Source organism: Salvelinus fontinalis, chromosome 2 (assembly GCF_029448725.1).
Source record: "Salvelinus fontinalis isolate EN_2023a chromosome 2, ASM2944872v1, whole genome shotgun sequence".
NCBI classification, from domain to species: Eukaryota; Metazoa; Chordata; class Actinopteri; order Salmoniformes; family Salmonidae; genus Salvelinus; species Salvelinus fontinalis.
Genome location: NC_074666.1, coordinates 51,444,757 through 51,468,899, shown reverse-complemented (window position 1 = coordinate 51,468,899; position 24,143 = coordinate 51,444,757). Strand labels below are relative to the sequence as shown.

The window sequence follows — 24,143 nt, the reverse complement described above, 5'->3', positions numbered from 1 at the left end:
CCATCCTACAATCTAAGCTTGATGCCCTCAATCTCACACAAATTATCAATGAACCTACCAGGTACCACCCCAATTCCGTAAACACGGGCACCCTCATAGATATCATCCTAACAAACTTGCCCTCCAAATACACCTCTGCTGTTTTCAACCAAGATCTCAGCGATCACTGCCTCATTGCCTGCATCCGTAATGGGTCAGCGGTCAAACGATCTCCACTCATCCCTGTCAAACGCTCCCTGAAACACTTCAGCGAGCAGGCCTTTCTGATCGACCTGGCCGAGGTATCCTGGAAGGATATTGATCTCATCCCGTCAGTAGAGGATGCCTGGATATTTTTTTTAAATGCCTTCCTCACCATCTTGAATAAGCATGCCCCATTCAAGAAATTTAGAACCAGGAACAGATATAGCCCTTGGTTCTCTCCTGACCTGACTGCCCTTAACCAACAGAAAAACATCCTATGGCGTTCTGCATTAGCATCGAACAGCCCCCGTGATATGCAACTTTTCAGGGAAGCTAGAAACCAATATACACAGGCAGTTAGAAAAGCCAAGGCTAGCTTTTTCAAGCAGAAATTTGCTTCCTGCAACACAAATTCAAAAAAGTTATGGGACACTGTAAAGTCCATGGAGAATAAGAACACCTCCTCCCAGCTTCCAACTGCACTGAAGATAGGAAACACTGTCACCACCGACAAATCCACTATAATTGAGAATTTCAATAAGCATTTTTCTACGGCTGGCCATGCTTTCCACCTGGCTACCCCTACCCCGGTCAACAGCACTGGCCTCCCCTCTGCTACTCGCCCACGCCTTCCCCATTTCTCTTTCTCCCAAATACAGTCAGCTGATTTTCTGAAAGAGCTGCAAAATCTGGACCCTTACAAATCAGCCGGGCTAGATAATCTGGACCCTTTCTTTCTAAAATTATCTGCTGAAATTGTTGCCACCCCTATTACTAGCCTTTTCAACCTCTCTTTCGTGTCGTCTGAGATTCCCAAAGATTGGAAAGCAGCTGCGGTTATCCCCCTCTTCAAAGGGGGGGACACTCTTGACCCTAACAGCTACAGACCTATATCTATCCTACCCTGCCTTTCTAAGGTCTTCGAAAACCAAGTCAACAAACAGATTACCGACCATTTCGAATCACACCATACCTTCTCCACTATGCAATCTGGTTTCAGAGCTGGTCATGGGTGCACCTCAGCCACGCTCAAGGTCATAAACGATATCTTAACCGCCATCGATAGGAAACAATACTGTGCAGCCGTATTCATTGACCTGGCCAAGGCTTTTGACTCTGTCAATCACCACATCCTCATCGGCAGACTCGACAGCCTTGGTTTCTCTAATGATTGCCTCGCCTGGTTCACCAACTACTTCTCTGATCGAGTTCAGTGTGTCAAATCGGAGGGTCTGTTGTCCGGGCCTCTGGCAGTCTCTATGGGGGTGCCACAGGGTTCAATTCTTGGACCGACTCTTCTCTGTATACATCAATGATGTCGCTCTTGCTGCTGGTGATTCTCTGATCCATCTCTACGCAGACGACACTATTCTGTATACTTCTGGCCCTTCTTTTGACACTGTGTTAACAACCCTCCAGGCGAGCTTCAATGCCATACAACTCTCCTTCCGTGGCCTCCATTTGCTCTTAAATACAAGTAAAACTAAATGCATGCTCTTCAACCGATCGCTGCCTGCACCTGCCCGCCTGTCCAACATCACTACTCTGGACAGCTCTGACTTAGAATATGTGGACAACTACAAATACCTAGGTGTCTGGTTAGACTGTAAACTCTCCTTCCAGACTCACATCAAACATCTCCAATCCAAAGTTAAATCTAGAATTGGCTTCCTATTCCGCAACAAAGCATCCTTCACTCATGCTGCCAAACATACCCTTGTAAAACTGACCATCCTACCAATCCTCGACTTCGGTGATGTCATTTACAAAATAGCCTCCAAAACCCTACTCAATAAATTGGATGCAGTCTATCACAGTGCCATCCGTTTTGTCACCAAAGCCCCATATACTACCCACCACTGCGACCTGTACACTCTCGTTGGCTGGCCCTCGCTTCATACTCGTCGTCAAACCCACTGGCTCCAGGTCATCTACAAGACCCTGCTAGGTAAAGTCCCCCCTTATCTCAGCTCGCTGGTCACCATAGCAGCACGCGCTCCAGCAGGTATATCTCTCTGGTCACCCCCAAAACCAATTCTTCCTTTGGCCGCCTCTCCTTCCAGTTCTCTGCTGCCAATGACTGGAACGAACTACAAAAACCTCTGAAACTGGAAACACTTATCTCCCTCACTAGCTTTAAGCACCAGCTGTCAGAGCAGCTCATAGATTACTGCACCTGTACATAGCCCATCTATAATTTAGCCCAAACAACTACCTCTTTACCTACTGTATTTATTTATTTATTTTGCTCCTTTGCACCCCATTATTTCTATCTCTACTATCTCTACTTTTTTTCTTTTTTTATACTTGCTATATTGTATTTACTTCGCCAGCATGGCCTTTTTATATTTTTATTTATTTATATATATATTTTGTTTGCCTTCACCTCCCTTATCTCACCTCACTTGCTCATATTGTATATAGACTTATTTTTCACGGTATTATTGACTGTATGTTTGTTTTACTCCATGTGTAACTATGTGTTGTTGTATGTGTCGAACTGCTTTGCTTTATCTTGGCCAGGTCGCAATTGTAAATGAGAACGTGTTCTCAATTTGCCTACCTGGTTAAATAAAGGTGAAATAAATAAATAAATATTACACAATGCATATAGAGTTTGTTCGAAAATGTGCATATTTAGCGGCACAAATCGTGCTTATACAATGTGATTAGTGGCCAAAACTTCAAGCAATCTGTCCGGCGCCATCTTGGAGAGGCACCTATTCTAATCGAAAACTATTCATAAACTTGACAAAAAAAATACAGGTTGGACAGCAATTGAAAGACAAATTAGTTCTTAATGCAATCGCTGGGTTACATTTTTAAAATTAATGTTACTTCAAGCATACAGCGTGCGCTAAAGCGAGACGCACCGAAATTCATGGCGGAATTATTATTTGACATTTGTCAACAGAACAACGAATTATCAGCATAAATAGTTATTTTTGATGAACTCTCATCAGAATCTTGGGAAAGGTGTCCTTTGTCCAAAATAATCGTTGCTAGGTTGGAGAACGTCCTCTTCAACGTTGCAATTAGCAGTAAACATTAGCATTTGAGCCAGAGATACCCAACTTCCTACAACGCCACGAAAATAAATACCCGAAAATCGCAATATACTGACAAACTGATATAATTCGGTTCAAAATAACAAGATTATGATGTCTTTAAAGCCTATATCGAAAAAAAACACAGCCGGAAATGTCTAAGATCTATAACCGATGGTTCTAGTACAATGTGCCAAGGTCCTCAGTGCGTCAGAGCGAAGGGGGAAAAGAACATACACGTCTTTGCCAAGTGATTTATAACCTTTGAGATCTACGTAGAGACTCCATTTCAAGTCTCCCTATTCGCTAACAACCAGGGGAAGGCGTATGCAGTGCATCTCAACCAATAGAAGACAGGCAGAGTTATACACAGGTCTCAGAGCAGCTTGGAAAATTTGGCACTCACATACACATAGGAAAATTGCTCCAAGTCCAGTTCTGTTTCACTCACAGATATAATTCAAACGGTTTTAGAAACTAGAGAGTGTTTTCTATCCAATAGTAATAATAATATGCATATTGTACGAGCAAGAATTGAGTATGAGGCAGTTTAATTTGGGAACGTCATTATTACAAAGTGCTAACAGCTCCCCCTATTGACAATAAGTTTTAACAGTCAATTAACCGTGATACTGACAGTTATTTGCATTAACACATTTAAAATGTGTTAACGTTGCATAGGCTTACGTTTTTTGAGTCATGTTAAAAAAAAAACGGTATATGTCAGCTTGCATCGACTCAGAAAGTGATCTTGACTTGAAAAAGGTTGACCACTGTTCTAGAGTTTTCCTTGTTAACACTATCAAAATGTCCCTTTAAATGTTGCAATTGTGATTGAATCAAGGCAATATTAGCCACTTTCAATGAAACATACTGAAACAAAAAGGAACTAGAAATTAGATTTTGTTGTAGGCAGAACGCATCAGAGTAGGATTCTATTGCGTTGACATGCATGACTCAACCCGTATTCTACACAGACTGGTGCAGCATAACCAATCAGAGTTGCAGTAAGCCTATATACAAATAGACCATTGCCATACATGGATATGTCCCTTTGAACTGGACTGTTTACAGCATGAGCGGTTGTGAGCAAATTGTTTCGAGATCAAAGCGAGAGCTGCATGTAGCCACGTGTGCAAATTTTGTTCATACCCTTTGCTACTTATGGAGTTAGCCCAGTTATAGACAATTTGTAGTCAGCAATAGGGGAGTGATTTCTTCCTACAAGAGCACAAAACAGGTACATTTATAGACATCTTTGAAAAGCGAGTAGGATAAATAGCATTTTTTTGTCCAAAAGGGGCAGTGTTGTATTTTGAGAAAGGCTAAATAGCCAATAGGCAGAGGGTAGCATAATTTGTCTGATTCTCTGTAATAATGGTATGGGAATAATACTAATAATAATGCATTTTATTTTGTAAAGTGGTTTCTTGCATCAAACACCATTTTCAGTCAGATAAACAGGTTCATGTCAAGCATGTTTAAGTTTCATGGAATGTAGGCCCACATTGAACACCACACATTGGCTGCTACTGTAGGATGAATGACAGAACAGCTATTTCCATGTTAAAATGCTATTTCCATGTTTTGATGGTAGGCCACTCTGGTAGACCTACCTTATGATCAAAACAGTCACAGTAGCCTACTTGGCCACTGTTAAAACGAACTAAAAGGGGGTACAGCCTCAGTGTTCACAGTAAATGACCGCTGGAAGTTTCACAACGTTCGAGTTCACGCTCAGCAGACCTGAAATTTGCTCAGTGCTGAAAGAAAAAAATGTAGGGAACATTTCTGGTCAGTCTACATCATGGAAACAGTAGATGTTTTTAATGTTTTATATACTCAGTGTTTATTGAATGGATGACTTAGCAGGTTACATAAATTGCTCACCCCTCATAACCGCACCTACTACAGAACTGCTTGTCCAGCGTCAGCTAGAAACCTTTGGCCTAGAATGTTGACTCTGTGAAATCAAACTACTTAACAACATGGTGGATGTCACCATCTTTGCACCAGTAGATCACATTTAACCAACTGACTCTACCTTTAACCTTCCAAGGTGTCGAAAGTGTACTCTGTCATCACTCACAACACCGTTCTCAGAACAAAACACATTAACCATCACACGGGGGCAATCAGTAATTCAGAATCCAGTGATCCGAGTTTGATTCTCTTGCTGACCGCTCTGAGTAATACACAAGCAAACGTCTACCTGAAAGTCTTTGAGTCTGGTTTGCATGTGACGTTTTGTTGTTTCAGAGCTCCTGCTTCTCTGGGATCGTAACACTGAAGTCTCCTGGTGTAAGAATATGTTTTAAATACAAGAAAACAACAGCTTTTCAATGTGTTATGAGTGTGTTGCTGTGATGTAATGGCTTGCTTTTCTCCCTCTCCCCCATTCTCTAATTTGTATGCCAAGACAGAGGCTATTCCACCAGTGTTATATTGAGTCACAGAGCCCAGCAACAATGTGGGGGTGATGCAACTCAGAATCATTCACATCTACGGCTATTTTTACACTCGTTGAGCATTCTGCTGAACACATTACCAAAATTCACAGGGGATGGATGCATCAGACATCTCTGAGCAAATGTGTGCTCTCAAACCACACACACCACTACCATTATGCTTAGCCCTACCAATTTAGAGCTGTGAGGGACCTGCTCAATTATGTGCTCAGGAGTTTGTGAGACCACTGATTAAGCATTTGACAACTCAGAGTTTGACTTGACGAAGTGACAAAATCCCCTTTACTTTAAACAAATTAGAGTGAATGCCTTCTAACCACCTGATTTTGACTGAGACTGAACTCCACAGGCGAATAGAACGTGATCGCCGACACCTTGTAGCTTAGAATTACATATTTGGCAATGGGCATTTCTAGCCAAGTACCATATCCATCCGTACCGTAATCCTGGCCTCTAAGGCATCTCAGGACAATAAATCACCTGTTTGTAAACAAGACAAAATAAGAACATGAGTAGATACATGGTTGTAGAACAGACAGTATTTAAGCAGCCTAGTGAAAAGGGTATCAAGGAAGATTGAGGTGCTCAGACCGTTGATGGTGTACTGATGATGTGATAAAGGGAAACTTCTAACGGACCCATTTCTGGACCCATCCCATGACCGTTCTCCAGTTTAGAATGGATGAGCCATGTGTGTGTGTTTTACAAAAGGTTCTTCGAGAGTATGGTTCAGGGCCGACCCGCCCATTAGGCAGAATTAGGTGGCTGCCTAAAGAGGAAGATTGAAGAGGGCAGCATTTCCCCAACTAAACTGGCCAAGACGCACCTCCAACAACACATAAAACCCTCGCATAATTCTGCCCCGAAAAACAAAGAAAACTTCTCGCCCAGTGGCATATGTGCTACGAAGATGAACGCTGATGCCGCCCCATGATATTCAGTGCCCACTTTGCTAAAAGGCAGGGGCGTAAAATATGTATCTTGTCCATGCTCAGCTCACCTCTCCATGGTGCTGTAGGACAGACAGTGCTGTGGCGCTCCACTAACACTCCAAATGATGTAACCTAGAGTGCAGTCAAAGTTCAGTCAGAAAATTCAGACCCTTCCCCTTTTCCACATTTTGTTATGTTACAGCCTTATTCTAAAATTGATTAAGTTAAATAAATCCATCAATCTACACACAATACCCCATAATGACAAAGCAAAAAAACTGTTTAGACATTTTTGCAGATGTATTAAAAATAAAAAACAAACACGTAAGAAATAATGTGTGGCGGGGAAGGACACCAAACAATATCTGCAGCATTGAAGGTCCCCAAGAACAGAAGACTCCATCATTCTTAAATGGATGAAGTTTAGAACTACAAAGACTTTACCTAGAACTGGCCACCTGGCCAAACTGAACGCTCCCTTGACAGAGCTTGAGAGGATCTGCAGAGAAGTGGGGAAAAACTCCCCAAAGACAGGTATGCCCAGCTTGTAGCGTCATACCCAAGAAGACTCAAGGCTGTAATGGCTGCCAAAGATGCTTCAACAAAGTACTGAGTAAAGGGTCTGAATACTTATCTAAATGTGATATATCCGTATTATTATTTTTAAATACATTTGCGAACATAAAAAAAAAAAAAAGAATAACATATTGCTTTGTCATTATGGGGTATTGTGTGTAGATAGTTTGTCAATTTAATTCATTTTAGAATAAGGCTGTAACGTAACAAAATGTGGGAAAAGGGAAGGGGTCTGAATACTTTCCGAATGCTCTATGTATGTATGTATGTATGTATGTATGTATGTATGTATGCATGCATGTATGCACAGTTGAAATCGGAAGTTTACATACACCTTAGCCAAATACATTTACTCAGTTTTTCACAATTCCTGACATTTAATCCTAGTAAAAATTCCCTGTTTTAGGTCAGTTAGGATCACCACTTTATTTTAAGAATGTGAAATGTCAGAATAATAGTCGAGAATTATTTATTTAAGTTATTTATTTTATCACATTCCCAGTGAGTCAGAAGTTTACATACACTTAATTAGTATTTGGTAGCATTGCCTTTAAATGGTTTAACTTGGGTCAAACGTTTTGGGTAGCATTCCACAATAAGTTGGGTGAATTTTGTCTCATTCCTCCTGACAGAGCTGGTGTAACTGAGTCAGGTTTGTAGGCCTCCTTGCGCGCACATGCTTTTTCAGTTCTGCCCACAAATATTCTATGGGATAGAGGTCAGGGCTTTGTGATGGCCACTCCAATACCTTGACTTTGTTGTCCTTAAGCTATTTTGCCACAACTTTGGATGTATGCTTGGGGTCATTGTCCATTTGGAAGACCCATTTGCGACTAAGCTTTAACTTCCTGACTGATGTCTTGAGATGTTGCTTCAATATATCCACATAATTTTCAATCCTCATGATGCCATCTATTTTGTGAAGTGCACTAGTCCCTCTTGCAGCAAAGCAACCCCACAACCCCAAATTATGTCAATTAGCCTATCAGAAGCTTCTAAAGCCATGACATAATTTTCTGGAATTTTCCAAGCTGTTTAAAGGCACAGTCAACTTAGTGTATGTAAACTTCTGACCCACTGGAATTGTGATATAGTGAATTATAAGTGAAATAATCTGTCTGTAAACAATTGTTGGAAGAATTACTTGTGCCATGCACAAAGTAGATGTCCTATCCGACTTGCCAAAACTATAGTTTGTTAACAAGAAATTTGTAGAGTGGTTGAAAAACGAGTTTTAATGACTTCAACCTAAGTGTATGTAAACTTCCGACTTCAAATGTATGTATGTATGTATGTATGTATGTATGTATGTATGTATGTATGTATGTATGTATGTATGTACATATTGTAGAAAGAACATGTGGCCTTTTCTGTAGCCTACATGGCAACCAAATTTATGACAATGTCATGAGACCCACACTTTACATAATTCCTGTTTCCGATCAAATAGCCTAAATGGCGCCTTATCAATAAAAACGTTCTTTACACGTGAATATGAATTAACATGTTAACAAACACACCATATCCTAAAAACATGACAGATCAAAGTAAATGGACAATAGCCTATCTATGGAATGAAATTAAGCTACTCACGACTGCTGTCCCGGAGTTTCACTCAGTGGGCTAAATTTACATTATAATTAGCATTTCAAGTTAGTAGGCCTATTCGTCAATTTCTGATCATGGCAAAGACGAAAAAAAGGCTACGAACTGCCTTTTCCAAGATAATGCAATGCCTGATAAACTTGGGTAGCTGACATAGGCTTGAGTGTGACCTTCACTTTTGGGGAAGCTAAGAACATATCCTACCATTTCTAAACAATCTGTGATCCAGTTTAATTTCAATAACATTTTCATTTCTAAAAATCATTGTCACATGGTTACAAAAATGACAGAGGCTCAGCTTATTATTTGTGGTGTTCAGAAATCAGACATCCCCAAATGGGCACTTTCATACATTTGCACGCAGCATGGCAGGCAGTCTACTTTATGCATGCTAAAAGGGGTCTACACACAATACGCAAAACAGGGCCGGCGGAACATAGTGCAGCGTTGCAGTGTTGTTTATCGTCACAAAAGGGGCAGCTCCTTGTAAGACGCTCAGTCATTTAAGTTTTTTTCTACCTGGAAATTGAGACCCGACATACCATTCCTTGCAAAGACTGAGGGGCAGTATTGAGTGAGTTTTGCAATGGAAGTCCCACCCCTGTGTCTACATCACGTATTGTCCGGTCTCCCTTGTGGTATAAACACAGAAGAGATGGATGGACGTTCTGCTACTTCGCTTCTACTACTTGCAAGCTTCCTTTTTAACGTTATTTTGCGCAATTATGTATTTTTGAGGAGCGTCTGTGCAAACAGGTGAGACAGAGAAACCTTTACAACCCTTCGATACGGTTGTATTCAGACAAGCTTGCAAAATACAGCAGCTGGAGGGAGATATCATGAAATTTGAACAAATCTACAGGTGGTTCGTAGCCCCTTAATTCATCATCTCCCCAGCCTGGTTCATCACCTCTCCGGCCCCTCTCCCCAAGGCCCATCTACCAACACTCGATGCACTCCATCAACCACCATCTCCCAAACCCAGCTTCAATGGCCGGAAGAGGAAGAATGTGGAGGATCCTTTGGACACTGACATTATGCAGCAGGTGCATGACTTTAGGAAACAGCAGCAGTGTTCAGCAAAGGCCGTCTATGACAGCATGGTACCATGGATGGTGTCTGTTCCTGCTGATCAAGGTCGTTTGTCAGGGACAAGACAATGTACTCTCACTGGACCATCGATCAGTGCTCCGTCCGCCCGAGTGAGCCCCCAAAAATTGGTGTTCGCTTTTCTTCTTCACACTTTAAGATGGTGTTATTTAAATTTTATTTGGTGCATTTTTTTATTATATTTAGTAATTCACATGTTACTGGTGTTTACTTTTTCTATTGTTTCCGCTCATCACACTGTGTTTTACATTAAATTATTTCCCTAAATAAATATCTAAAAAGGTCTACAAATGTAATTGTCTGGTTATTTATACTTCTGGCATAAAATATTACTGTTCTGAATCAGTTACTCAGTAAACTTGTACTGCTTTGTACCTGAGCTATGTAGATGAAGTTAATATCTTGGAGCTGTCCTTATTGTCTACAGCTGGACACTCATTTTCACTCATGTACCAAAGCAGGAAAGTCCTCTACACAACACAAGGCTAGGTAAATCTCTTGAGGGTCTAGCCACCAAAGAATATATGGCAAACTAAAACAACAAGGATAAAGTGACTGCCATTATGGTAGTCTGTGATTTGTAAAGTGAGAATAAGAAAAACAGCAAAACCAAGTGTGTAGCTCACATGATAAACAGTCATCCACCAGAGGAAGAGAACATACTTTGTGTGCACATGTTTTCCAAACCACATTCACTGTAGGGTGCTACACATGACAGCAGCATCCTGGAAAGACACTTGACCAGCTGGTGTGAAGTAGTCCTTGAGGTTGTTGCGCTTGTCTATAGCAACTCTGGTTGCCCTTTATGTCGACATGTTTATTGGGTCCAGGAAGCTGGTGTCCCCTTGTACCAGCTGTCTACATCTCCTGGATGCAAGTCCCCAGTGGGTGTGGAGTGGTCAACAAATGTGAGGTGGAGGGGCACGCCGCTGAAACAAGTCGGCAAATCTGGCAACAGACATCGAAAGTATTAAATGCATTTCCTCGTCAATGCTTCGCATGGGTTGGACAAGAAACGTGTATTCGCAATCATCCCCCTTGTATTTTTCAGTGGATTAACCATTTTCTCCAGGGTTTTTTTCCTCCTCCTGAGTAGTAAGAGCAGTCCAAGCTCTTTTTTTTTTGCAACAGCAATTGCAATTCATAGAGAGACACGTTTGCTTCTGCGGCAAAAAAGAAAAAAAAGAAAGTAGCGTTGTAAAGCATAGAACACCAGACTAGCCTGACATTTAGCTAGCTAGCATTTGTAAACAGACATAATACCAGATATAGAAGTTCAAATGTCATCGCGAGCTAGTCAAAACGAGGGCCTAGACCCCTCTTGCTTGGTAAACTATTCTGGCTCCCAAAGCCCCCTAGTGGATATACACAATACAAGTTGGACTTCCTCTGTGTATAACGCAACGAAACGACTCCACCCACCTAATCCATGTAGCCGCCTTTAGGCATGCACACTCCCTCAACATTAACAAGACAGCGAAAGAAACCAGACATGCTCATTGCTCACATGGAGCGCACCAAACATATATATATATATTTTTTTTTTTACAAAACTCGTAAATGATGGTATGAAATAAACCCTTAACTTGTTTCTCACACGTGTGAACTCTGAAAACAACATTTCCACTCCGAGAACGATAACTAAATACGAATGAAAATAGCATTAACAAACGTATGTAACCAAATGACGGGGATTAACGGTAAATGTACTACTGGTGACATGTAATGGGAAATTAATACAAAATAAATAATCAAAAAGCAAACAAACACAATGAAACAATTAATGCTAAAGAATTGGTGGGAGACTGCTGAGCGGCTTCTGGAGAGCAATGTGCCTAGAGCAGGGGTGTCAAACTCATTTTCACCGAGGGCCACATCAGCATAATGGCTGTCCTCAAAGGGCCAGATGTAACTTATAAATGTAATCGAATGTAATGTAAAATAAATGTAACTCCTCCTTAATGTTAAATAACTCATTATTTATTATAACTTATTCAAGTGACAATTACAGTTGCATAGAAAATATATGTTTGCTTGTAGCTCTAACATAAATCCTTTTAAATTTTGTCAGCTTATGAAAACCCACATAACTCCATTAATGAAGGATCAAACTGTCCAAGTGAATAAAGAAAAATAACATAAAACTTAGCTGCAAAGAACATGTATGACACATGTAGCATTTTACAAAAAAAGGCTGCACACAGCCGTGCACCCAACTGATGGTTTGATGACAATTTGTCTGCATACACACATAAACCTGCAAACATTAAATAATTACTACAGCAGCTACACATAAATAATATGTAATCAACTAAAAATACCAAAATAAAGGTTGACTCAGTTCACAACTATATTGGTCAAGTTTTTCGGTTAGTCTTTGATGAGGAGATGCTGCCTGTCCTTGAACACACCAAGTGGATTCTCTCTCTACTATCGATTGATCATGTTCTGAAAATGATAAACACAAAACAAAATGCAAGCACAATCATTAAATTGCACACAGTTTAACTGTTCTTCTTCTTGGTTGAATTACATTTTATTATATTTTAATTAAGTTTAAAAAAAAATGCTTGCCTGTGTGTTTTCTGACCAGATGTCTGACACCGTTTTCCCGTTACCAGTGTGTCAATGTCTGGTTTTAGGTCCTGTGCTGAGGCAATGCGTAGAACAGCATGGAGGTTGTCATCCGTGAGGCGTGATCTGTGCTTGTTTTTGTTCAGATTCATTATGGAAAAAAACTGTTCGCACAGATAGGTGCTCCCAAACATGGACAGAACACGGGCAGCATGAAGTCGAAGCTGTGGCATCAAACCAGGAGGCAGCAGACGGTAAAAGTCCTGGATTGTAGCATCCTGAAACTTTGCTCTCAGGCCACTGTCGCTTTGAAGCTCAATTAGCTCCATCTGAAGGTGTTGGGGTGCAGTGCAGACATCGGTGGTGAAAGGATTGGCAAAGATGTCAAAGCCAGACTGTTGTGCTCTGAAGTCAGAGAAGCGCCGATCAAACTCAGTCTTTAACCAGCTCAGTTTGGTAGCCAACTGAGCACATGAAAAAGTCTCGGGAAATGAGGCTGACATGCTCTGACAAACAGGAAAGTGAACAAGATTGTCCTGTTTCACTTGCCACATCCATAAGTCCAATTTATGCTGGAAAGCCGTGATCGTGTCGGACATCTGCGTGATGACTTGTTTGCGTCCCTGCAGCTTCTGATTCAGCTGGGCGAGATGGTCGGTTATGTCACACAACACAGCAAAGTCACACATCCACTTTGGATCTGATAGTTCAGACATGAGTTTTCCTTTACTCTGCATAAAAAGAGCAATGTCTTTCCTGAGCTCGAAAAATCGCTTGAGGACTTTGCTCCTACTCAGCCACCGCACTTCTGTATGGTACAGCACATCCCCGTGTTCCGAGCCCATCTCCAGCAAAAACTGCTGGAACTGACGGTGATTCAGGCCACGCGCCCGAATGAAGTTCACTGTTTTCATGACTGTGGTCACAATGTCCTCCATCCCCAGCACCTTCCCACACAAAGCTTCTTGATGGATAATGCAATGATACGTTATCAAAGGCGTGTGACAGTTCATTTTTTGCATTTTCCCCTTCATTAGTCCAACCAAGCCCACTTTTCCTCCACACATTGCCGGTGCACCGTCTGTAGTTAATCCTACCAAGTTTTCCCACTGCAATGCATTTTTACTTACGGACTTCTCTACCGCATCAAAAATGTTCTGTCCCGTCGTGGTCCCATGCATTGCAGCCACATCCAACAGCTCCTCAGTGATAGAGAGGTCCGACTTTACGCCTCTAATAAAAATTGATAACTGCGCTGTGTCCGTGTTATCTGTGCTTTCATCAACAGCTAATGAAAAAGCTGTGTAGCTGCGTGTCTCCTCGGCCAGCTGTGTTGTAAGATTTTCTGCTAGTTCCTTCACTCGGTCGACGATGGTGTTTCTTGATAAACTGACATTTTTAAAAGTCTGTAACTGGTCGGGACACACCTGCTCACAGACCTTCAGCATGCACTGCTTCAAAAACGCTCCCTCTGAAAAAGACTTGGAAGCGTGGGCGATTTCTTCAGCCACAATGAAGCTAGCTTTCACCGCGGCCTCGTTTTTGGCTGTGGATTTCATGAACAAACTCTGCTGCGACCGCAGTTTGCCTTTTAATTCTTGGGCAATTTGTTGCTTTTCTTGAAGGCTAGCTTTAGCGTACTTAGCTCCGTGTTTGGTGTCAAAATGTCGACGCAGATTGTACTCTTTGACAACCGACACCGCCTCGTAACACAAAAGACATACCGGTCTTTCTCCTTGAAGCGCAAACAAGTATTCGCCTTCCCATCTTTCTTGAAACAGTCTTCCGTCTGCATCAACTTTTCTCTTTCTGGACATTTTGGGATCATTATTTATATCTCAATTCCACTCGTTGGCATGGACACTGCCGTGGCTAGCGTAATCGAAAGGCATTGTGGGAATGTAGTTTTTGGTCAAAGCACGCTCTTAATTTATTTTTTGGTATTTATTTTTAGACACTCAAAACCTTTAAGCTCTCGCGGGCCACATAAAATGACCTGGCGGGCCACATCTGGCCCGCGGGCCTTGAGTTTGACACATGTGGCCTAGAGCCTCACCACCCACCCCTCCCTCCTTCCTTGTCTCGACATTTGAAATTATACTCAAGACACATTATCTATACACATATTTTAGATGCTTTTCACTGACAGCCACCACTCAATAATCATTTAGGCCTATTGTCACGCGTTGTCACGCGTGCTGCCCAAATTGCGGACTTTCCAACTAGGCATAGGCCTACTCACTTGTGACTTAACTATATACAGATTTAAAAAAATACGAAGCTAGTGATCCTCTGTGGTTTGGTCATGTTCTCTTATGAAGTATTTTGAATTTTGTAATTTATTTCTGTAAAGCCTGGAATAATTATTATTTTGGCAAATGTATTTCAATTTACTTGATAATGTGCTGGCTACGGCGTCTGATATTCAGAGCTTGAATAGCTAAAATTACTTAAGTCTGTCGTCAGGTATCACGACTAAAGCCACTGCAACCACCACATGGATAGGCATTAATTAAAGTGCATTGTGGGCCGTAGAGCCTAGGCGACTATTCTACTTTGCGGCGATAGAAAGGCTGCAATTTTTTTTGACAGCATATCGGTCAGACCAGGCCTAGTATGACTGGATTTCCAACATAAATTGTGCCAGTACTAAACAGACATGTTATGGTTTGTCATTTAGATGTTCCGGACAAGCATGTTTATATGACTGAATGAATGCAACCGTTTGGCGTCTCCAATGAACAATACACATTGCTGCAGTAAAATGCTAAACCGGTTTTACAGCTCAGCAGAATGAGAAGTTCAATGTGATGTACAAAATCGGCGCCATTTTAAGAATGTCTGGGGCGAGTGTAAGCGTAGAAAAGCCGCATTCTAATTGTTTTATAATGTGCAAGCCATGTGTGTTACTATTTCTGAAAGGTTGACGAGAAGTTTAGATACTGTAGACTTCATGAGAAAGTAAGCTATGGAAATATAAATGCCTGCTCTTGAAACTAGACAGGATTATGTATTCTACTTGGCAAGTAGGAAGTGCTGACAGACAGGCTCCGCAACATGTATCGCCCGCTGAATGTTACTGTACACAAACATTTTGAGATGGAAAGTTATTAATTTCCGTATACCATACCTTTTCGCACAGAGTTTTGACTTGGCTCTCCGACAGCTGTTTGCATTCGGTGACTTGTTCGATCCATAGGTCGATCTCCTTCGTAAAACACTTCTCATCCATTTCTGGTTGTTATTTCGGGTAATTCAGTGGCACAACAATTGGCGCTTTTTACCCAAATACTGTACTCGAAATCCTCCGCAAACTTGTCAACCCGGTTCCTATTGCTGAAAGTATATAAGGAGGGGGGGAAAGCTGACTAGGAAATGTATAGACGTCAGTTGCGCCTGTCCCACCCGAGGCCGTGATCCACTCCGACACAAATACCAAAGTCAGGTTCGACTAGATGGGATACAGCTTTTGTCAAGATTGGACTTTTCGTAGCAGGTTAATCGGTCTTGACTAGAAAGGATGCAGCTTTTGTCAAATTTGACTTTTCGCAGCAGGTTAGGAGAATTGGGTTAGCTACAATTAAGAAAATAAAAACTTTGTACGTTAATTTGACAAAAGCTGTATCCCTTCTAGACATGACCATGAAAGTACCACCTACTTGCTGGTCCAATGCTGCGTTCAAGTCCTATCGAAGTTATCGTAAGTTATAGTTCCGACAGGGAGTTTTCCCTTGAACTACCCTTCAAATACGAATTACAAATGGGGAAACAGATTTTGTTGCCTAGTTGTGACGTTCCACTGCTGACCTTTTTACCTTTAAAATAAAAGATGACAAAAAAATCCGTTTTTGACAATTACATTATGCTCATGTTATCTTATGTAGTTTCTTGCAATAGCCGTCTATGACTTTAAAGAGTATTTCTCTCAAAACTGTGATTCCTAAAAGAAGTGTCTGAGATTTGGTCAAGATTTGTCCAAAATCCTAAATGAATCAGATATTACCAGGGTCAGCTATATACCATATGGACTCCTTATTCATGTCCTCACAGTGAGATATCTGGAGGATAAAATCCTGAAAAGTAGAAGGGGGAAAAAAGTACATTTTAAAACTGTTGAAGTTATATATGATCTGTTTCCACCAAAGTTTGTACAAAAAAATCTATTGTTATCATTTATTTTCAGTCAAATGTTGGTAAGGGTCATGACCCATCCACTGTCAAGACTGGGTTAAGAATTCACATCACCTCTCAATGGTAGTATTGTTCCCCCCAAAACTGGAATAAAGAAACCATTGCAATTACGAGTTACTTTGACATAGACCTCAATTAAGTAAAGCCTCCTAGGGAGTTAATAGCAACAATGGTAAATATAATACATGCCTGTCCCTATGCAAATCGTTGTCACAATATTATTTCCCTGGTCCGTGAAATTGGATGATGGTAATGATGGTATTATGGAGTCTTCTTCCCTTCCTCTGCTCCTTCCTCGAGTGCTTTAATCTACATTTAGAAACCATACTTAATCTGCACAGAGAAAACCGCATGTTGTTTACACATAGGGTAACGTTGGAAATTACATTTACATAGAAGAGTGAAATATTCAGTATCAAACAGCATGTAGTCGGCACAGTTGAGTTTACTTATCAGGTTTTCAGAATCAAACATGATCTTCTTTTGAATATACTTCTCTGATCTGATATATTTTTCAGTAAGCAGAAAGGATTGTTCAGGAGGTTAACAGATATTGACATCTTCTAAGTATTAAACCTAGAAGAAACAGAATTCATTTGAATGTCATCTATATTCCTCCATGCAAGCTACTCCTCTCCCTCTCTCCCTGTGTGTGTGTGTGTGTGTGTGTGTGTGTGTGTGTGTGTGTGTGTGTGTGTGTGTGCGTGCGTCAGCACTGTCTGTTTTGCCCAGCTGGAGCACTATCCATGACAAAAACATAACCCTTGTCCTCAATCACCTCCGCCATCTCCCTCATGTTCCCTCCACACTGAATTTCCATACAAAATGACAAGTCCTGCACAGAGGCCCAGGCACACAGACCACATCATCAACATTTTGATTAGCATTTCAATTCCACGAAAACATGCAGGATTGGTTATCATAAATTCATTCTGGGCGATGGCTTTGTCTTTGCGATGACAAGCCACCAGAACAAAGGGCTGAGGAGGTCAGTGGGAAGACACATTGAATACTACTGATCAGTCAGTATTTTGATTCACTTCGTTACCATAGAAAGTATAAACATAGTTTATGTTTGCGAAATAGAGATACAAATCTGCCATACCAACAAGAAAAAAACTATGACACCAGCCAATCAAATTCAGTCTATGACCATTCTGGGAGATCAATATCTCATTCTTGAAAGACATGTTGCTATGAAGTTGCAGTTCCTTAATTAAATCTCCCAATGAACAATGAAGCATGTAATTAGTAATTTAGTAAATCACTTTCCTCATAATGAATAACTGTGAATGGTAGGAACAATCCTTGTTTTTACAGTTTGACAAAGACAACCCTTTACAATTCTCAGAAGGCAATGATATGTACAGTTGAAGTCGGAAGTTTACATACACTTAGGTTGGAGTCATTAAAACTTGTTTGTCAACCACTCCACAAATTTATTGTAAACAAACTATAGTTTTGGCAAGTTGGTTAGGACATCTACTTTGTGCATGACACAATACATTTTTCCAACAATTATTTACAGACATATTATTTCACTGTATCACAATTCCAGTGGGTCAGAAGTTTACATAGATTAAGTTGACTGTGCTTTAAAAAGTCTGGAAAATTCCAGAAAATGATGTCATGGCTATAGAAGCTTCTGTTAGGCTAATTGACATCATTTGAGTCAATTGGAGGTGTACCTGTGGATGTATGTCAAGGTCTACCTTCAAACTCTGTCTCTTTGCTTGACATCATGGCAAAATCAAAAGAAATCAGCCAAGACCTCAGAAAAAAATTTGTAGACCTACACAAGTCTGGTTCATCCTTGGGAGCAATTTCCAAACACCTGAAGGTACCAGGTTCATCTGTACAAACAATAGTACGCAAGTATAAACACCATGGGACCACGCAGCCGTCATACCGCTCAGGAAGGAGACGTGTTCTGTCTCTTAGAGATGAACGTACTTTGGTGCGAATAGTACAAATCAATCCCAGAACAACAGCAAAGGACCTTGTGAAGATGCTGGAGGAAAAAGGTGCAAAAGTATCTATATCCACAGTAAAACGAGTCCTATATCGACATAACCTGAAAGGCTGCTCAGCAAGGAAGAAGCCACTGCTCCAAAACCGCCATGAAAGCCAAACTACGGTTTGCAACTGCACATGGGGACAAAGATCGTACTTTTTGGAGAAATGTCCTGTGGTCTGATGAAACAAAAATAGAACTGTTTGGCCATAATGACCATCGTTATGTTTGGAGGAAAAAGGGGGAGGCTTGCAAGCCGAAGAACACCATCCCAACCATGAAGCACGGGGGTGGCAGCATCATGTTGTGGGGTGCTTTGCTGCAGGAGGGACTGGTACACTTTACAAAATAGATGGCATCATGAGGGAGGAAAATTATGTGGATATATTGAAGCAACATCTCAAGACATCAGTCAGGAAGTTAAAGCTTGGTCGCAAATGGGTCTTCCAAATGGACAATGACCCCAAGCATACTTCCAACGTTGTGGCAAAATGGCTTAAGAACAACAAAGTCAAGGTATTGGAGTGGCCATCACAAAGTCCTGACCTCAATCCCATAGAAAATTTGTGGGCAGAACTGAAAAAGCGTGTGCGAGCAAGGAGGCCTACAAACCTGACTCAGTTACACCAGCTGTCAGGAGGAATGGGCCAAAATTCACTCAGCTTATTGTGGAAGGCTACCCAAAACGTTTGACCCAAGTTAAACCATTTAAAGGCAATGCTACCAAATACTAATTGAAATACTTCTGACCCACTGGGAATGTAATGAAATAAATAAAAGCTGAAATAAATCCTTCTCTCTACTATTATTCTGACATTTCACATTATTAAAATAAATTGGTGATCCTAACTGACATAAGACAGGGAATTTCTACTCTGATTAAATGTCAGGAATTGTGAAAAACTGAGTTTAAATGTATTTGGCTAAGGTGTATGTAAACTTCGGACTTCAACTGTATTTAGGATTATTAATAATTTCTGACATTACAACATCTCATCCACTCACACAAACACAATCTTTCTGATTATGGAGCCCTGCTTTGTGTTTTCCCCCGAGATGGGCATCGTTCCATGATTGGCAGAGATATAACCACATTATTTGGTATCCTCTTGTGACAAGAGGACATTCAGTATAACTGTGTCTCAAATGGCACTCTACTCCCTACATAGTGCACTACTTTGGCCCTGGTAAAAAATAAGTGCACTATAAAAGAGAATAGGGTGCCATTTGGGACACAACATATAACGACAGAGGCCTGGGCAGCAGCTTGTTTGGACGGTTTTAGAACAACAAGAAGCTGGGTTGTTTTGGACACTCCCTGCACCAGACCATCAGGAGGCATTTACAGGTAACACAATACAGAAGAGCTGTGGGCCTAATCATAGAGAAACATTATTCCGGCCACATGCTCTGTCCTGGAGCCACGAGCTGCTGCGACACCCCATTAAGTATGAACTAGGCACATTAACGTTCTTGAATAAGTCAATGGATGTTTATCTCTGACCTTATGTGATAAAGGTTATTTGAATTGAATAATACAGGTACAATTGAATAATACAGGTGCTACAGTACCTACCTCTCTTTTCATTCTCATTCAGTGCTCATAGGGTTTGGTTTTGGGCCAATTTCTTTTGGATTTCAATTCAACCAGACAGATTCCTTTTGGAAATTATGCTTAATCAAGTCTGGGATCAGATTCAATTTTGGGGGTTTGATTTACCGTGGGCGTGTGTTTTCCCTATCCTCAAACAGTAATGGCTAAGATTTGGTGAGGGTATGATGATCCTGGATCTGAGAAAAAGGACAACTTCTACCCAGAGCTTTCCAGTCGATCACGAAGTAGAAAGACCAGTAGGATAGACAGAGGTATAGCAACCATGACAATGCAGTTTACTATATATAGACTTCAGCTCTATCTGGTGGCCATACACAGGAAGTCCAGGGAAGCGTACATCTCTCACATCTCAAATGAAATTGTATTTGTCACATGCACCGTATACCACAGGTGTAGGTAGACCTTACAGTGAAATGCTTACTTACATGCCCTTAAAGAACAATGCAGTTCAAGAAATAGAGTTAATAAAATATTTATTAAATAAACTAAAGTTTTTAAAAATCTAATCAATCAAAAAGTAACACAATAAATGTACATAACAAGAACGAGTCTATATACAGGGGGTACTGGCACCGAGTCAATGTGCAGAGGTACAAAGTGACTATGCATCTCCCACTGACTTTAACTTATTTTTAGCCAGACTGAACACCTCAACCTGCAAGTTATTATGGCTGTCACTCTGCAATACAACCAAAAACAACACAATCATAAACATAAACACTAACATAAACACACATGCAATATCTTCATGTTCTAATCAACAGACAACAAGTCAAGTATACATTAATTAAATATAATCACCTACTTATTGAATTCACAGTCGTATATTTGTCCGTAACTGTACTATCATCACCTACATACACACTTGTCAGGGGAAAACAACAACATTTATTTACAAAGTAGAGGTGATAAAGTACTATGTTCAACACCAGAAAATGTTGATAGTTGTTTGCTACCATATTGTATAACCTTGTACATACGAAATGTAAGCTAGGACATTTTTATTGTGTCCATTGATTTAATATTGCGGTCACCATTGCATTCCACCTGCTTTAGCACTGTCTTCCGTGTGGTTTAGCCTGATGCCAGAAAGGGTTTAAACATATAAGACACTATGTTCTGAACATACTGGGCGAGATTTTTCGGAAAACCACAACATTACTGTGGGGTGAATCAGGGCATCCCTTCGGGATTAGAAACAATGACAGAAAGCTTTGCAGCGCCACAATGCTTGTTGTATTCATAGACACCTCACCAACATGCTGTTACTGACATGGGTTTGGGCCAGATGTCAAGCATGTTGTATAATAGGTTTAGTGTTTCATCGTTTTTGTTTATTTACTTGCTTTTTTTTCTTCCATGTATGCTTATATGTCCCCTTTACATTAACTTCTCACACCTGCCCTTACATACCTGAGACGGGGTAAAAGTCAGCTGACTGCTCGCAATGGCCAGGTAAGTAGGGCTCGGCCGCCTCTTTACCTTATCAGTCCTACAAACACGGACACAAGTAGGAGAATCTCTGACTTGGTATACCCTACCAAAGCATACTTTACCAGGATGAAATGTCAGTGTGCCTGCCAAAAGTATTCATACCCCTTGGATTTCTTCACATTTTATTGTGTTACAAAGTGGGATTAACAAAAAAGGTATACAGTTGAAGTCGGAAGTTTACATACACTTAGGTTGTTTTTCAACCACTCTACAAATTTCTTGTTAACAAACTATAGTTTTGGCAAGTCGGTTAGGACATCTACTTTGTGCATGACAAAACATTTTTCCAACAATTGTTTACAGACAGATTATTTCACTTATAATTCACTATATCACAATTCCAGTGGGTTTACATACAGTTTACATACACTAAGTTGACTGTGCCTTTAAACAGCTTGGAAAATTCCAGAAAACGATGTCATGGCTTCAGAAGCTTCTGATAGGCTAATTGACATAATTTGAGTCAATTGGAGGTGAACCTGTGGATGTATTTCAAGGCCTACCTTTGCTTGACATCATGGAGAAATGAAAAGAAATCAGCCAAGACCTCAGAAAAAGAATTGTAGACCTCCACAAGTATGGTTCATCCTTGGGAGCAATTTCCAAATGCCTGAAGGTACCATGTTCATCTGTACAAACAATAGTATGCAAGTATAAACACCCTGGGACCACACAGCCGTCATAGCGCTCAGGAAGGAGACGCATTCTGTCTCCTAGAGATGAACGTACTTTGGTAAGAAAAGTGCAAATCAATCCCAGAACAACAGCAAAGAACTTTCGAAAGATGCTGGAGGAAACAGATACAAAATTATCTATATCCACAGTAAAACGAGTCCTATATCGACATAACCTTAAAGGCCTCTCAGCAAGGAAGAAGCCACTGCTCCAATACCGCCATAAAAAAGCCAGACTACGGTATGCAACTGCACATGGGGACAAAGATCGTACGTTTGGGAGAAATGTCCTCTGGTCTGATGAAACAAAAATAGAACTGTTTGGCCATAATGGCCATCATTATGTTTGGAGGAAAAAGGGAGAGGCTTGCAAGCCGAAGAACACCATCCCAACCGTGAAGCGCGGGGGTGGATATATTGAAGCAACATCTCAAGACATCAGTCAGGAAGTTAAAGCTTGGTCGCAAATGGGTCTTCCAAATGGACAATGACCCCAAGCATACTTCCAAAGTTGTGGCAAAATGGCTTAAGGACAACAAAGTCAAGGTATTGGAGTGGCCATCACAAAGCCCTGACCTCAATCCTATACAAAATTTGTGGGCAGAACTGAAAAAGCGTGTGCGAGCAAGGAGGCCTACAAACCTGACTCAGTTACACCAACTCTGTCAGGAGGAATGGGCCAAAATTCACCCAACTTATTGTGGGAAGCTTGTGGAAGGCTACCCAAAACGTTTGACCCAAGTTAAACAATTTAAAGACACTGCTACCAAATCCTAATTGAGTGTATGTAAATTTCTGACCCACTGGGAATGTAATGAAAGAAATACAATCTGAAATAAATCCACCTCTCTACTATTATTCTGACATTTCACATTCTTAAAATAAAGTGATGATCCTAATTGACCTAATACAGGGAATCTTTACTGGGATTAAATTTCAGGAATTGTGAAAAACTGAGTTTAAATGTATTTGGCTAAGGTGTATGTAAACTTCCGACTTCAACTGTGTGTATATATATATATATATATATATACACTGCTCAAAAAAATAAAGGGAACACTTAAACAACACAATGTAACTCCAAGTCAATCAAGCTTCTGTGAAATCAAACTGTCCACTTAGGAAGCAACAATGATTGACAATAAATTTCACATGCTGTTGTGCAAATGGAATAGACAACAGGTGGAAATTAGAGGCAATTAGCAAGACACCCCCAATAAAGGAGTGTTTCTGCAGGTGGTGACCACAGACCACTTCTCAGTTCCTATGCTTCCTGGCTGATGTTTTGGTCACTTTTGAATGCTGGCGGTGCTTTCACTCTAGTGGTAGCATGAGACGGAGCCTACAACCCACACAAGTGGCTCAGGTAGTCCAGCTCATCCAGGATGGCACATCAATGCGAGCTGTGGCAAGAAGGTTTGCTGTGTCTGTCAGCGTAGTGTCCAGAGCATGGAGGCGCTACCAGGAGACAGGCCAGTACATCAGGAGACGTGGAGGAGGCCGTAGGAGGGCAACAACCCAGCAGCAGGACCGCTACCTCCGCCTTTGTGCAAGGAGGATCAGGAGGAGCACTGCTAGAGCCCTGCAAAATGACCTCCAGCAGGCCACAAATGTGCATGTGTCTGCTCAAGCGGTCAGAAACAGACTCCATGAGGGTGGT

The 24,143-nt window shown here is 41.0% G+C and overlaps 2 protein-coding genes across 2 annotated transcripts in view; both read right to left on the bottom strand.

Annotated features, from left to right (window-relative positions):
- The window catches only part of LOC129820808 (serine/threonine-protein phosphatase 2A catalytic subunit alpha isoform-like), a 32,527-nt gene extending 16,406 nt beyond the window's left edge, over nucleotides 1–16,121 (bottom strand). The window contains exon 1 of the mRNA XM_055877794.1: nucleotides 15,626–16,121. Within this exon, the coding sequence (XP_055733769.1) occupies nucleotides 15,626–15,727 (102 nt within the window). The 5' untranslated portion in view covers nucleotides 15,728–16,121. The remainder of the gene's footprint in view (nucleotides 1–15,625) is intronic.
- LOC129820803 (general transcription factor II-I repeat domain-containing protein 2B-like) lies at nucleotides 11,880–14,443 on the bottom strand. Its single transcript, XM_055877783.1, has 2 exons — nucleotides 12,496–14,443; nucleotides 11,880–12,369 (listed from the first exon to the last, which is right to left on the bottom strand). The coding sequence occupies exons 1-2, from the start codon at nucleotides 14,310–14,312 to the stop codon at nucleotides 12,363–12,365; spliced, it is 1,824 nt and encodes a 607-aa protein (XP_055733758.1). The 5' UTR covers nucleotides 14,313–14,443; the 3' UTR covers nucleotides 11,880–12,362.
- Nucleotides 16,122–24,143: the final 8,022 nt, after the last annotated feature.

Excerpts from the sequence above, each read along its gene's own strand:
- LOC129820803 (XM_055877783.1), bottom strand. The coding sequence starts at position 14,312 with ATGTCCAGAAAGAGAAAAGTTGATGCAGACGGAAGACTGTTTCAAGAA.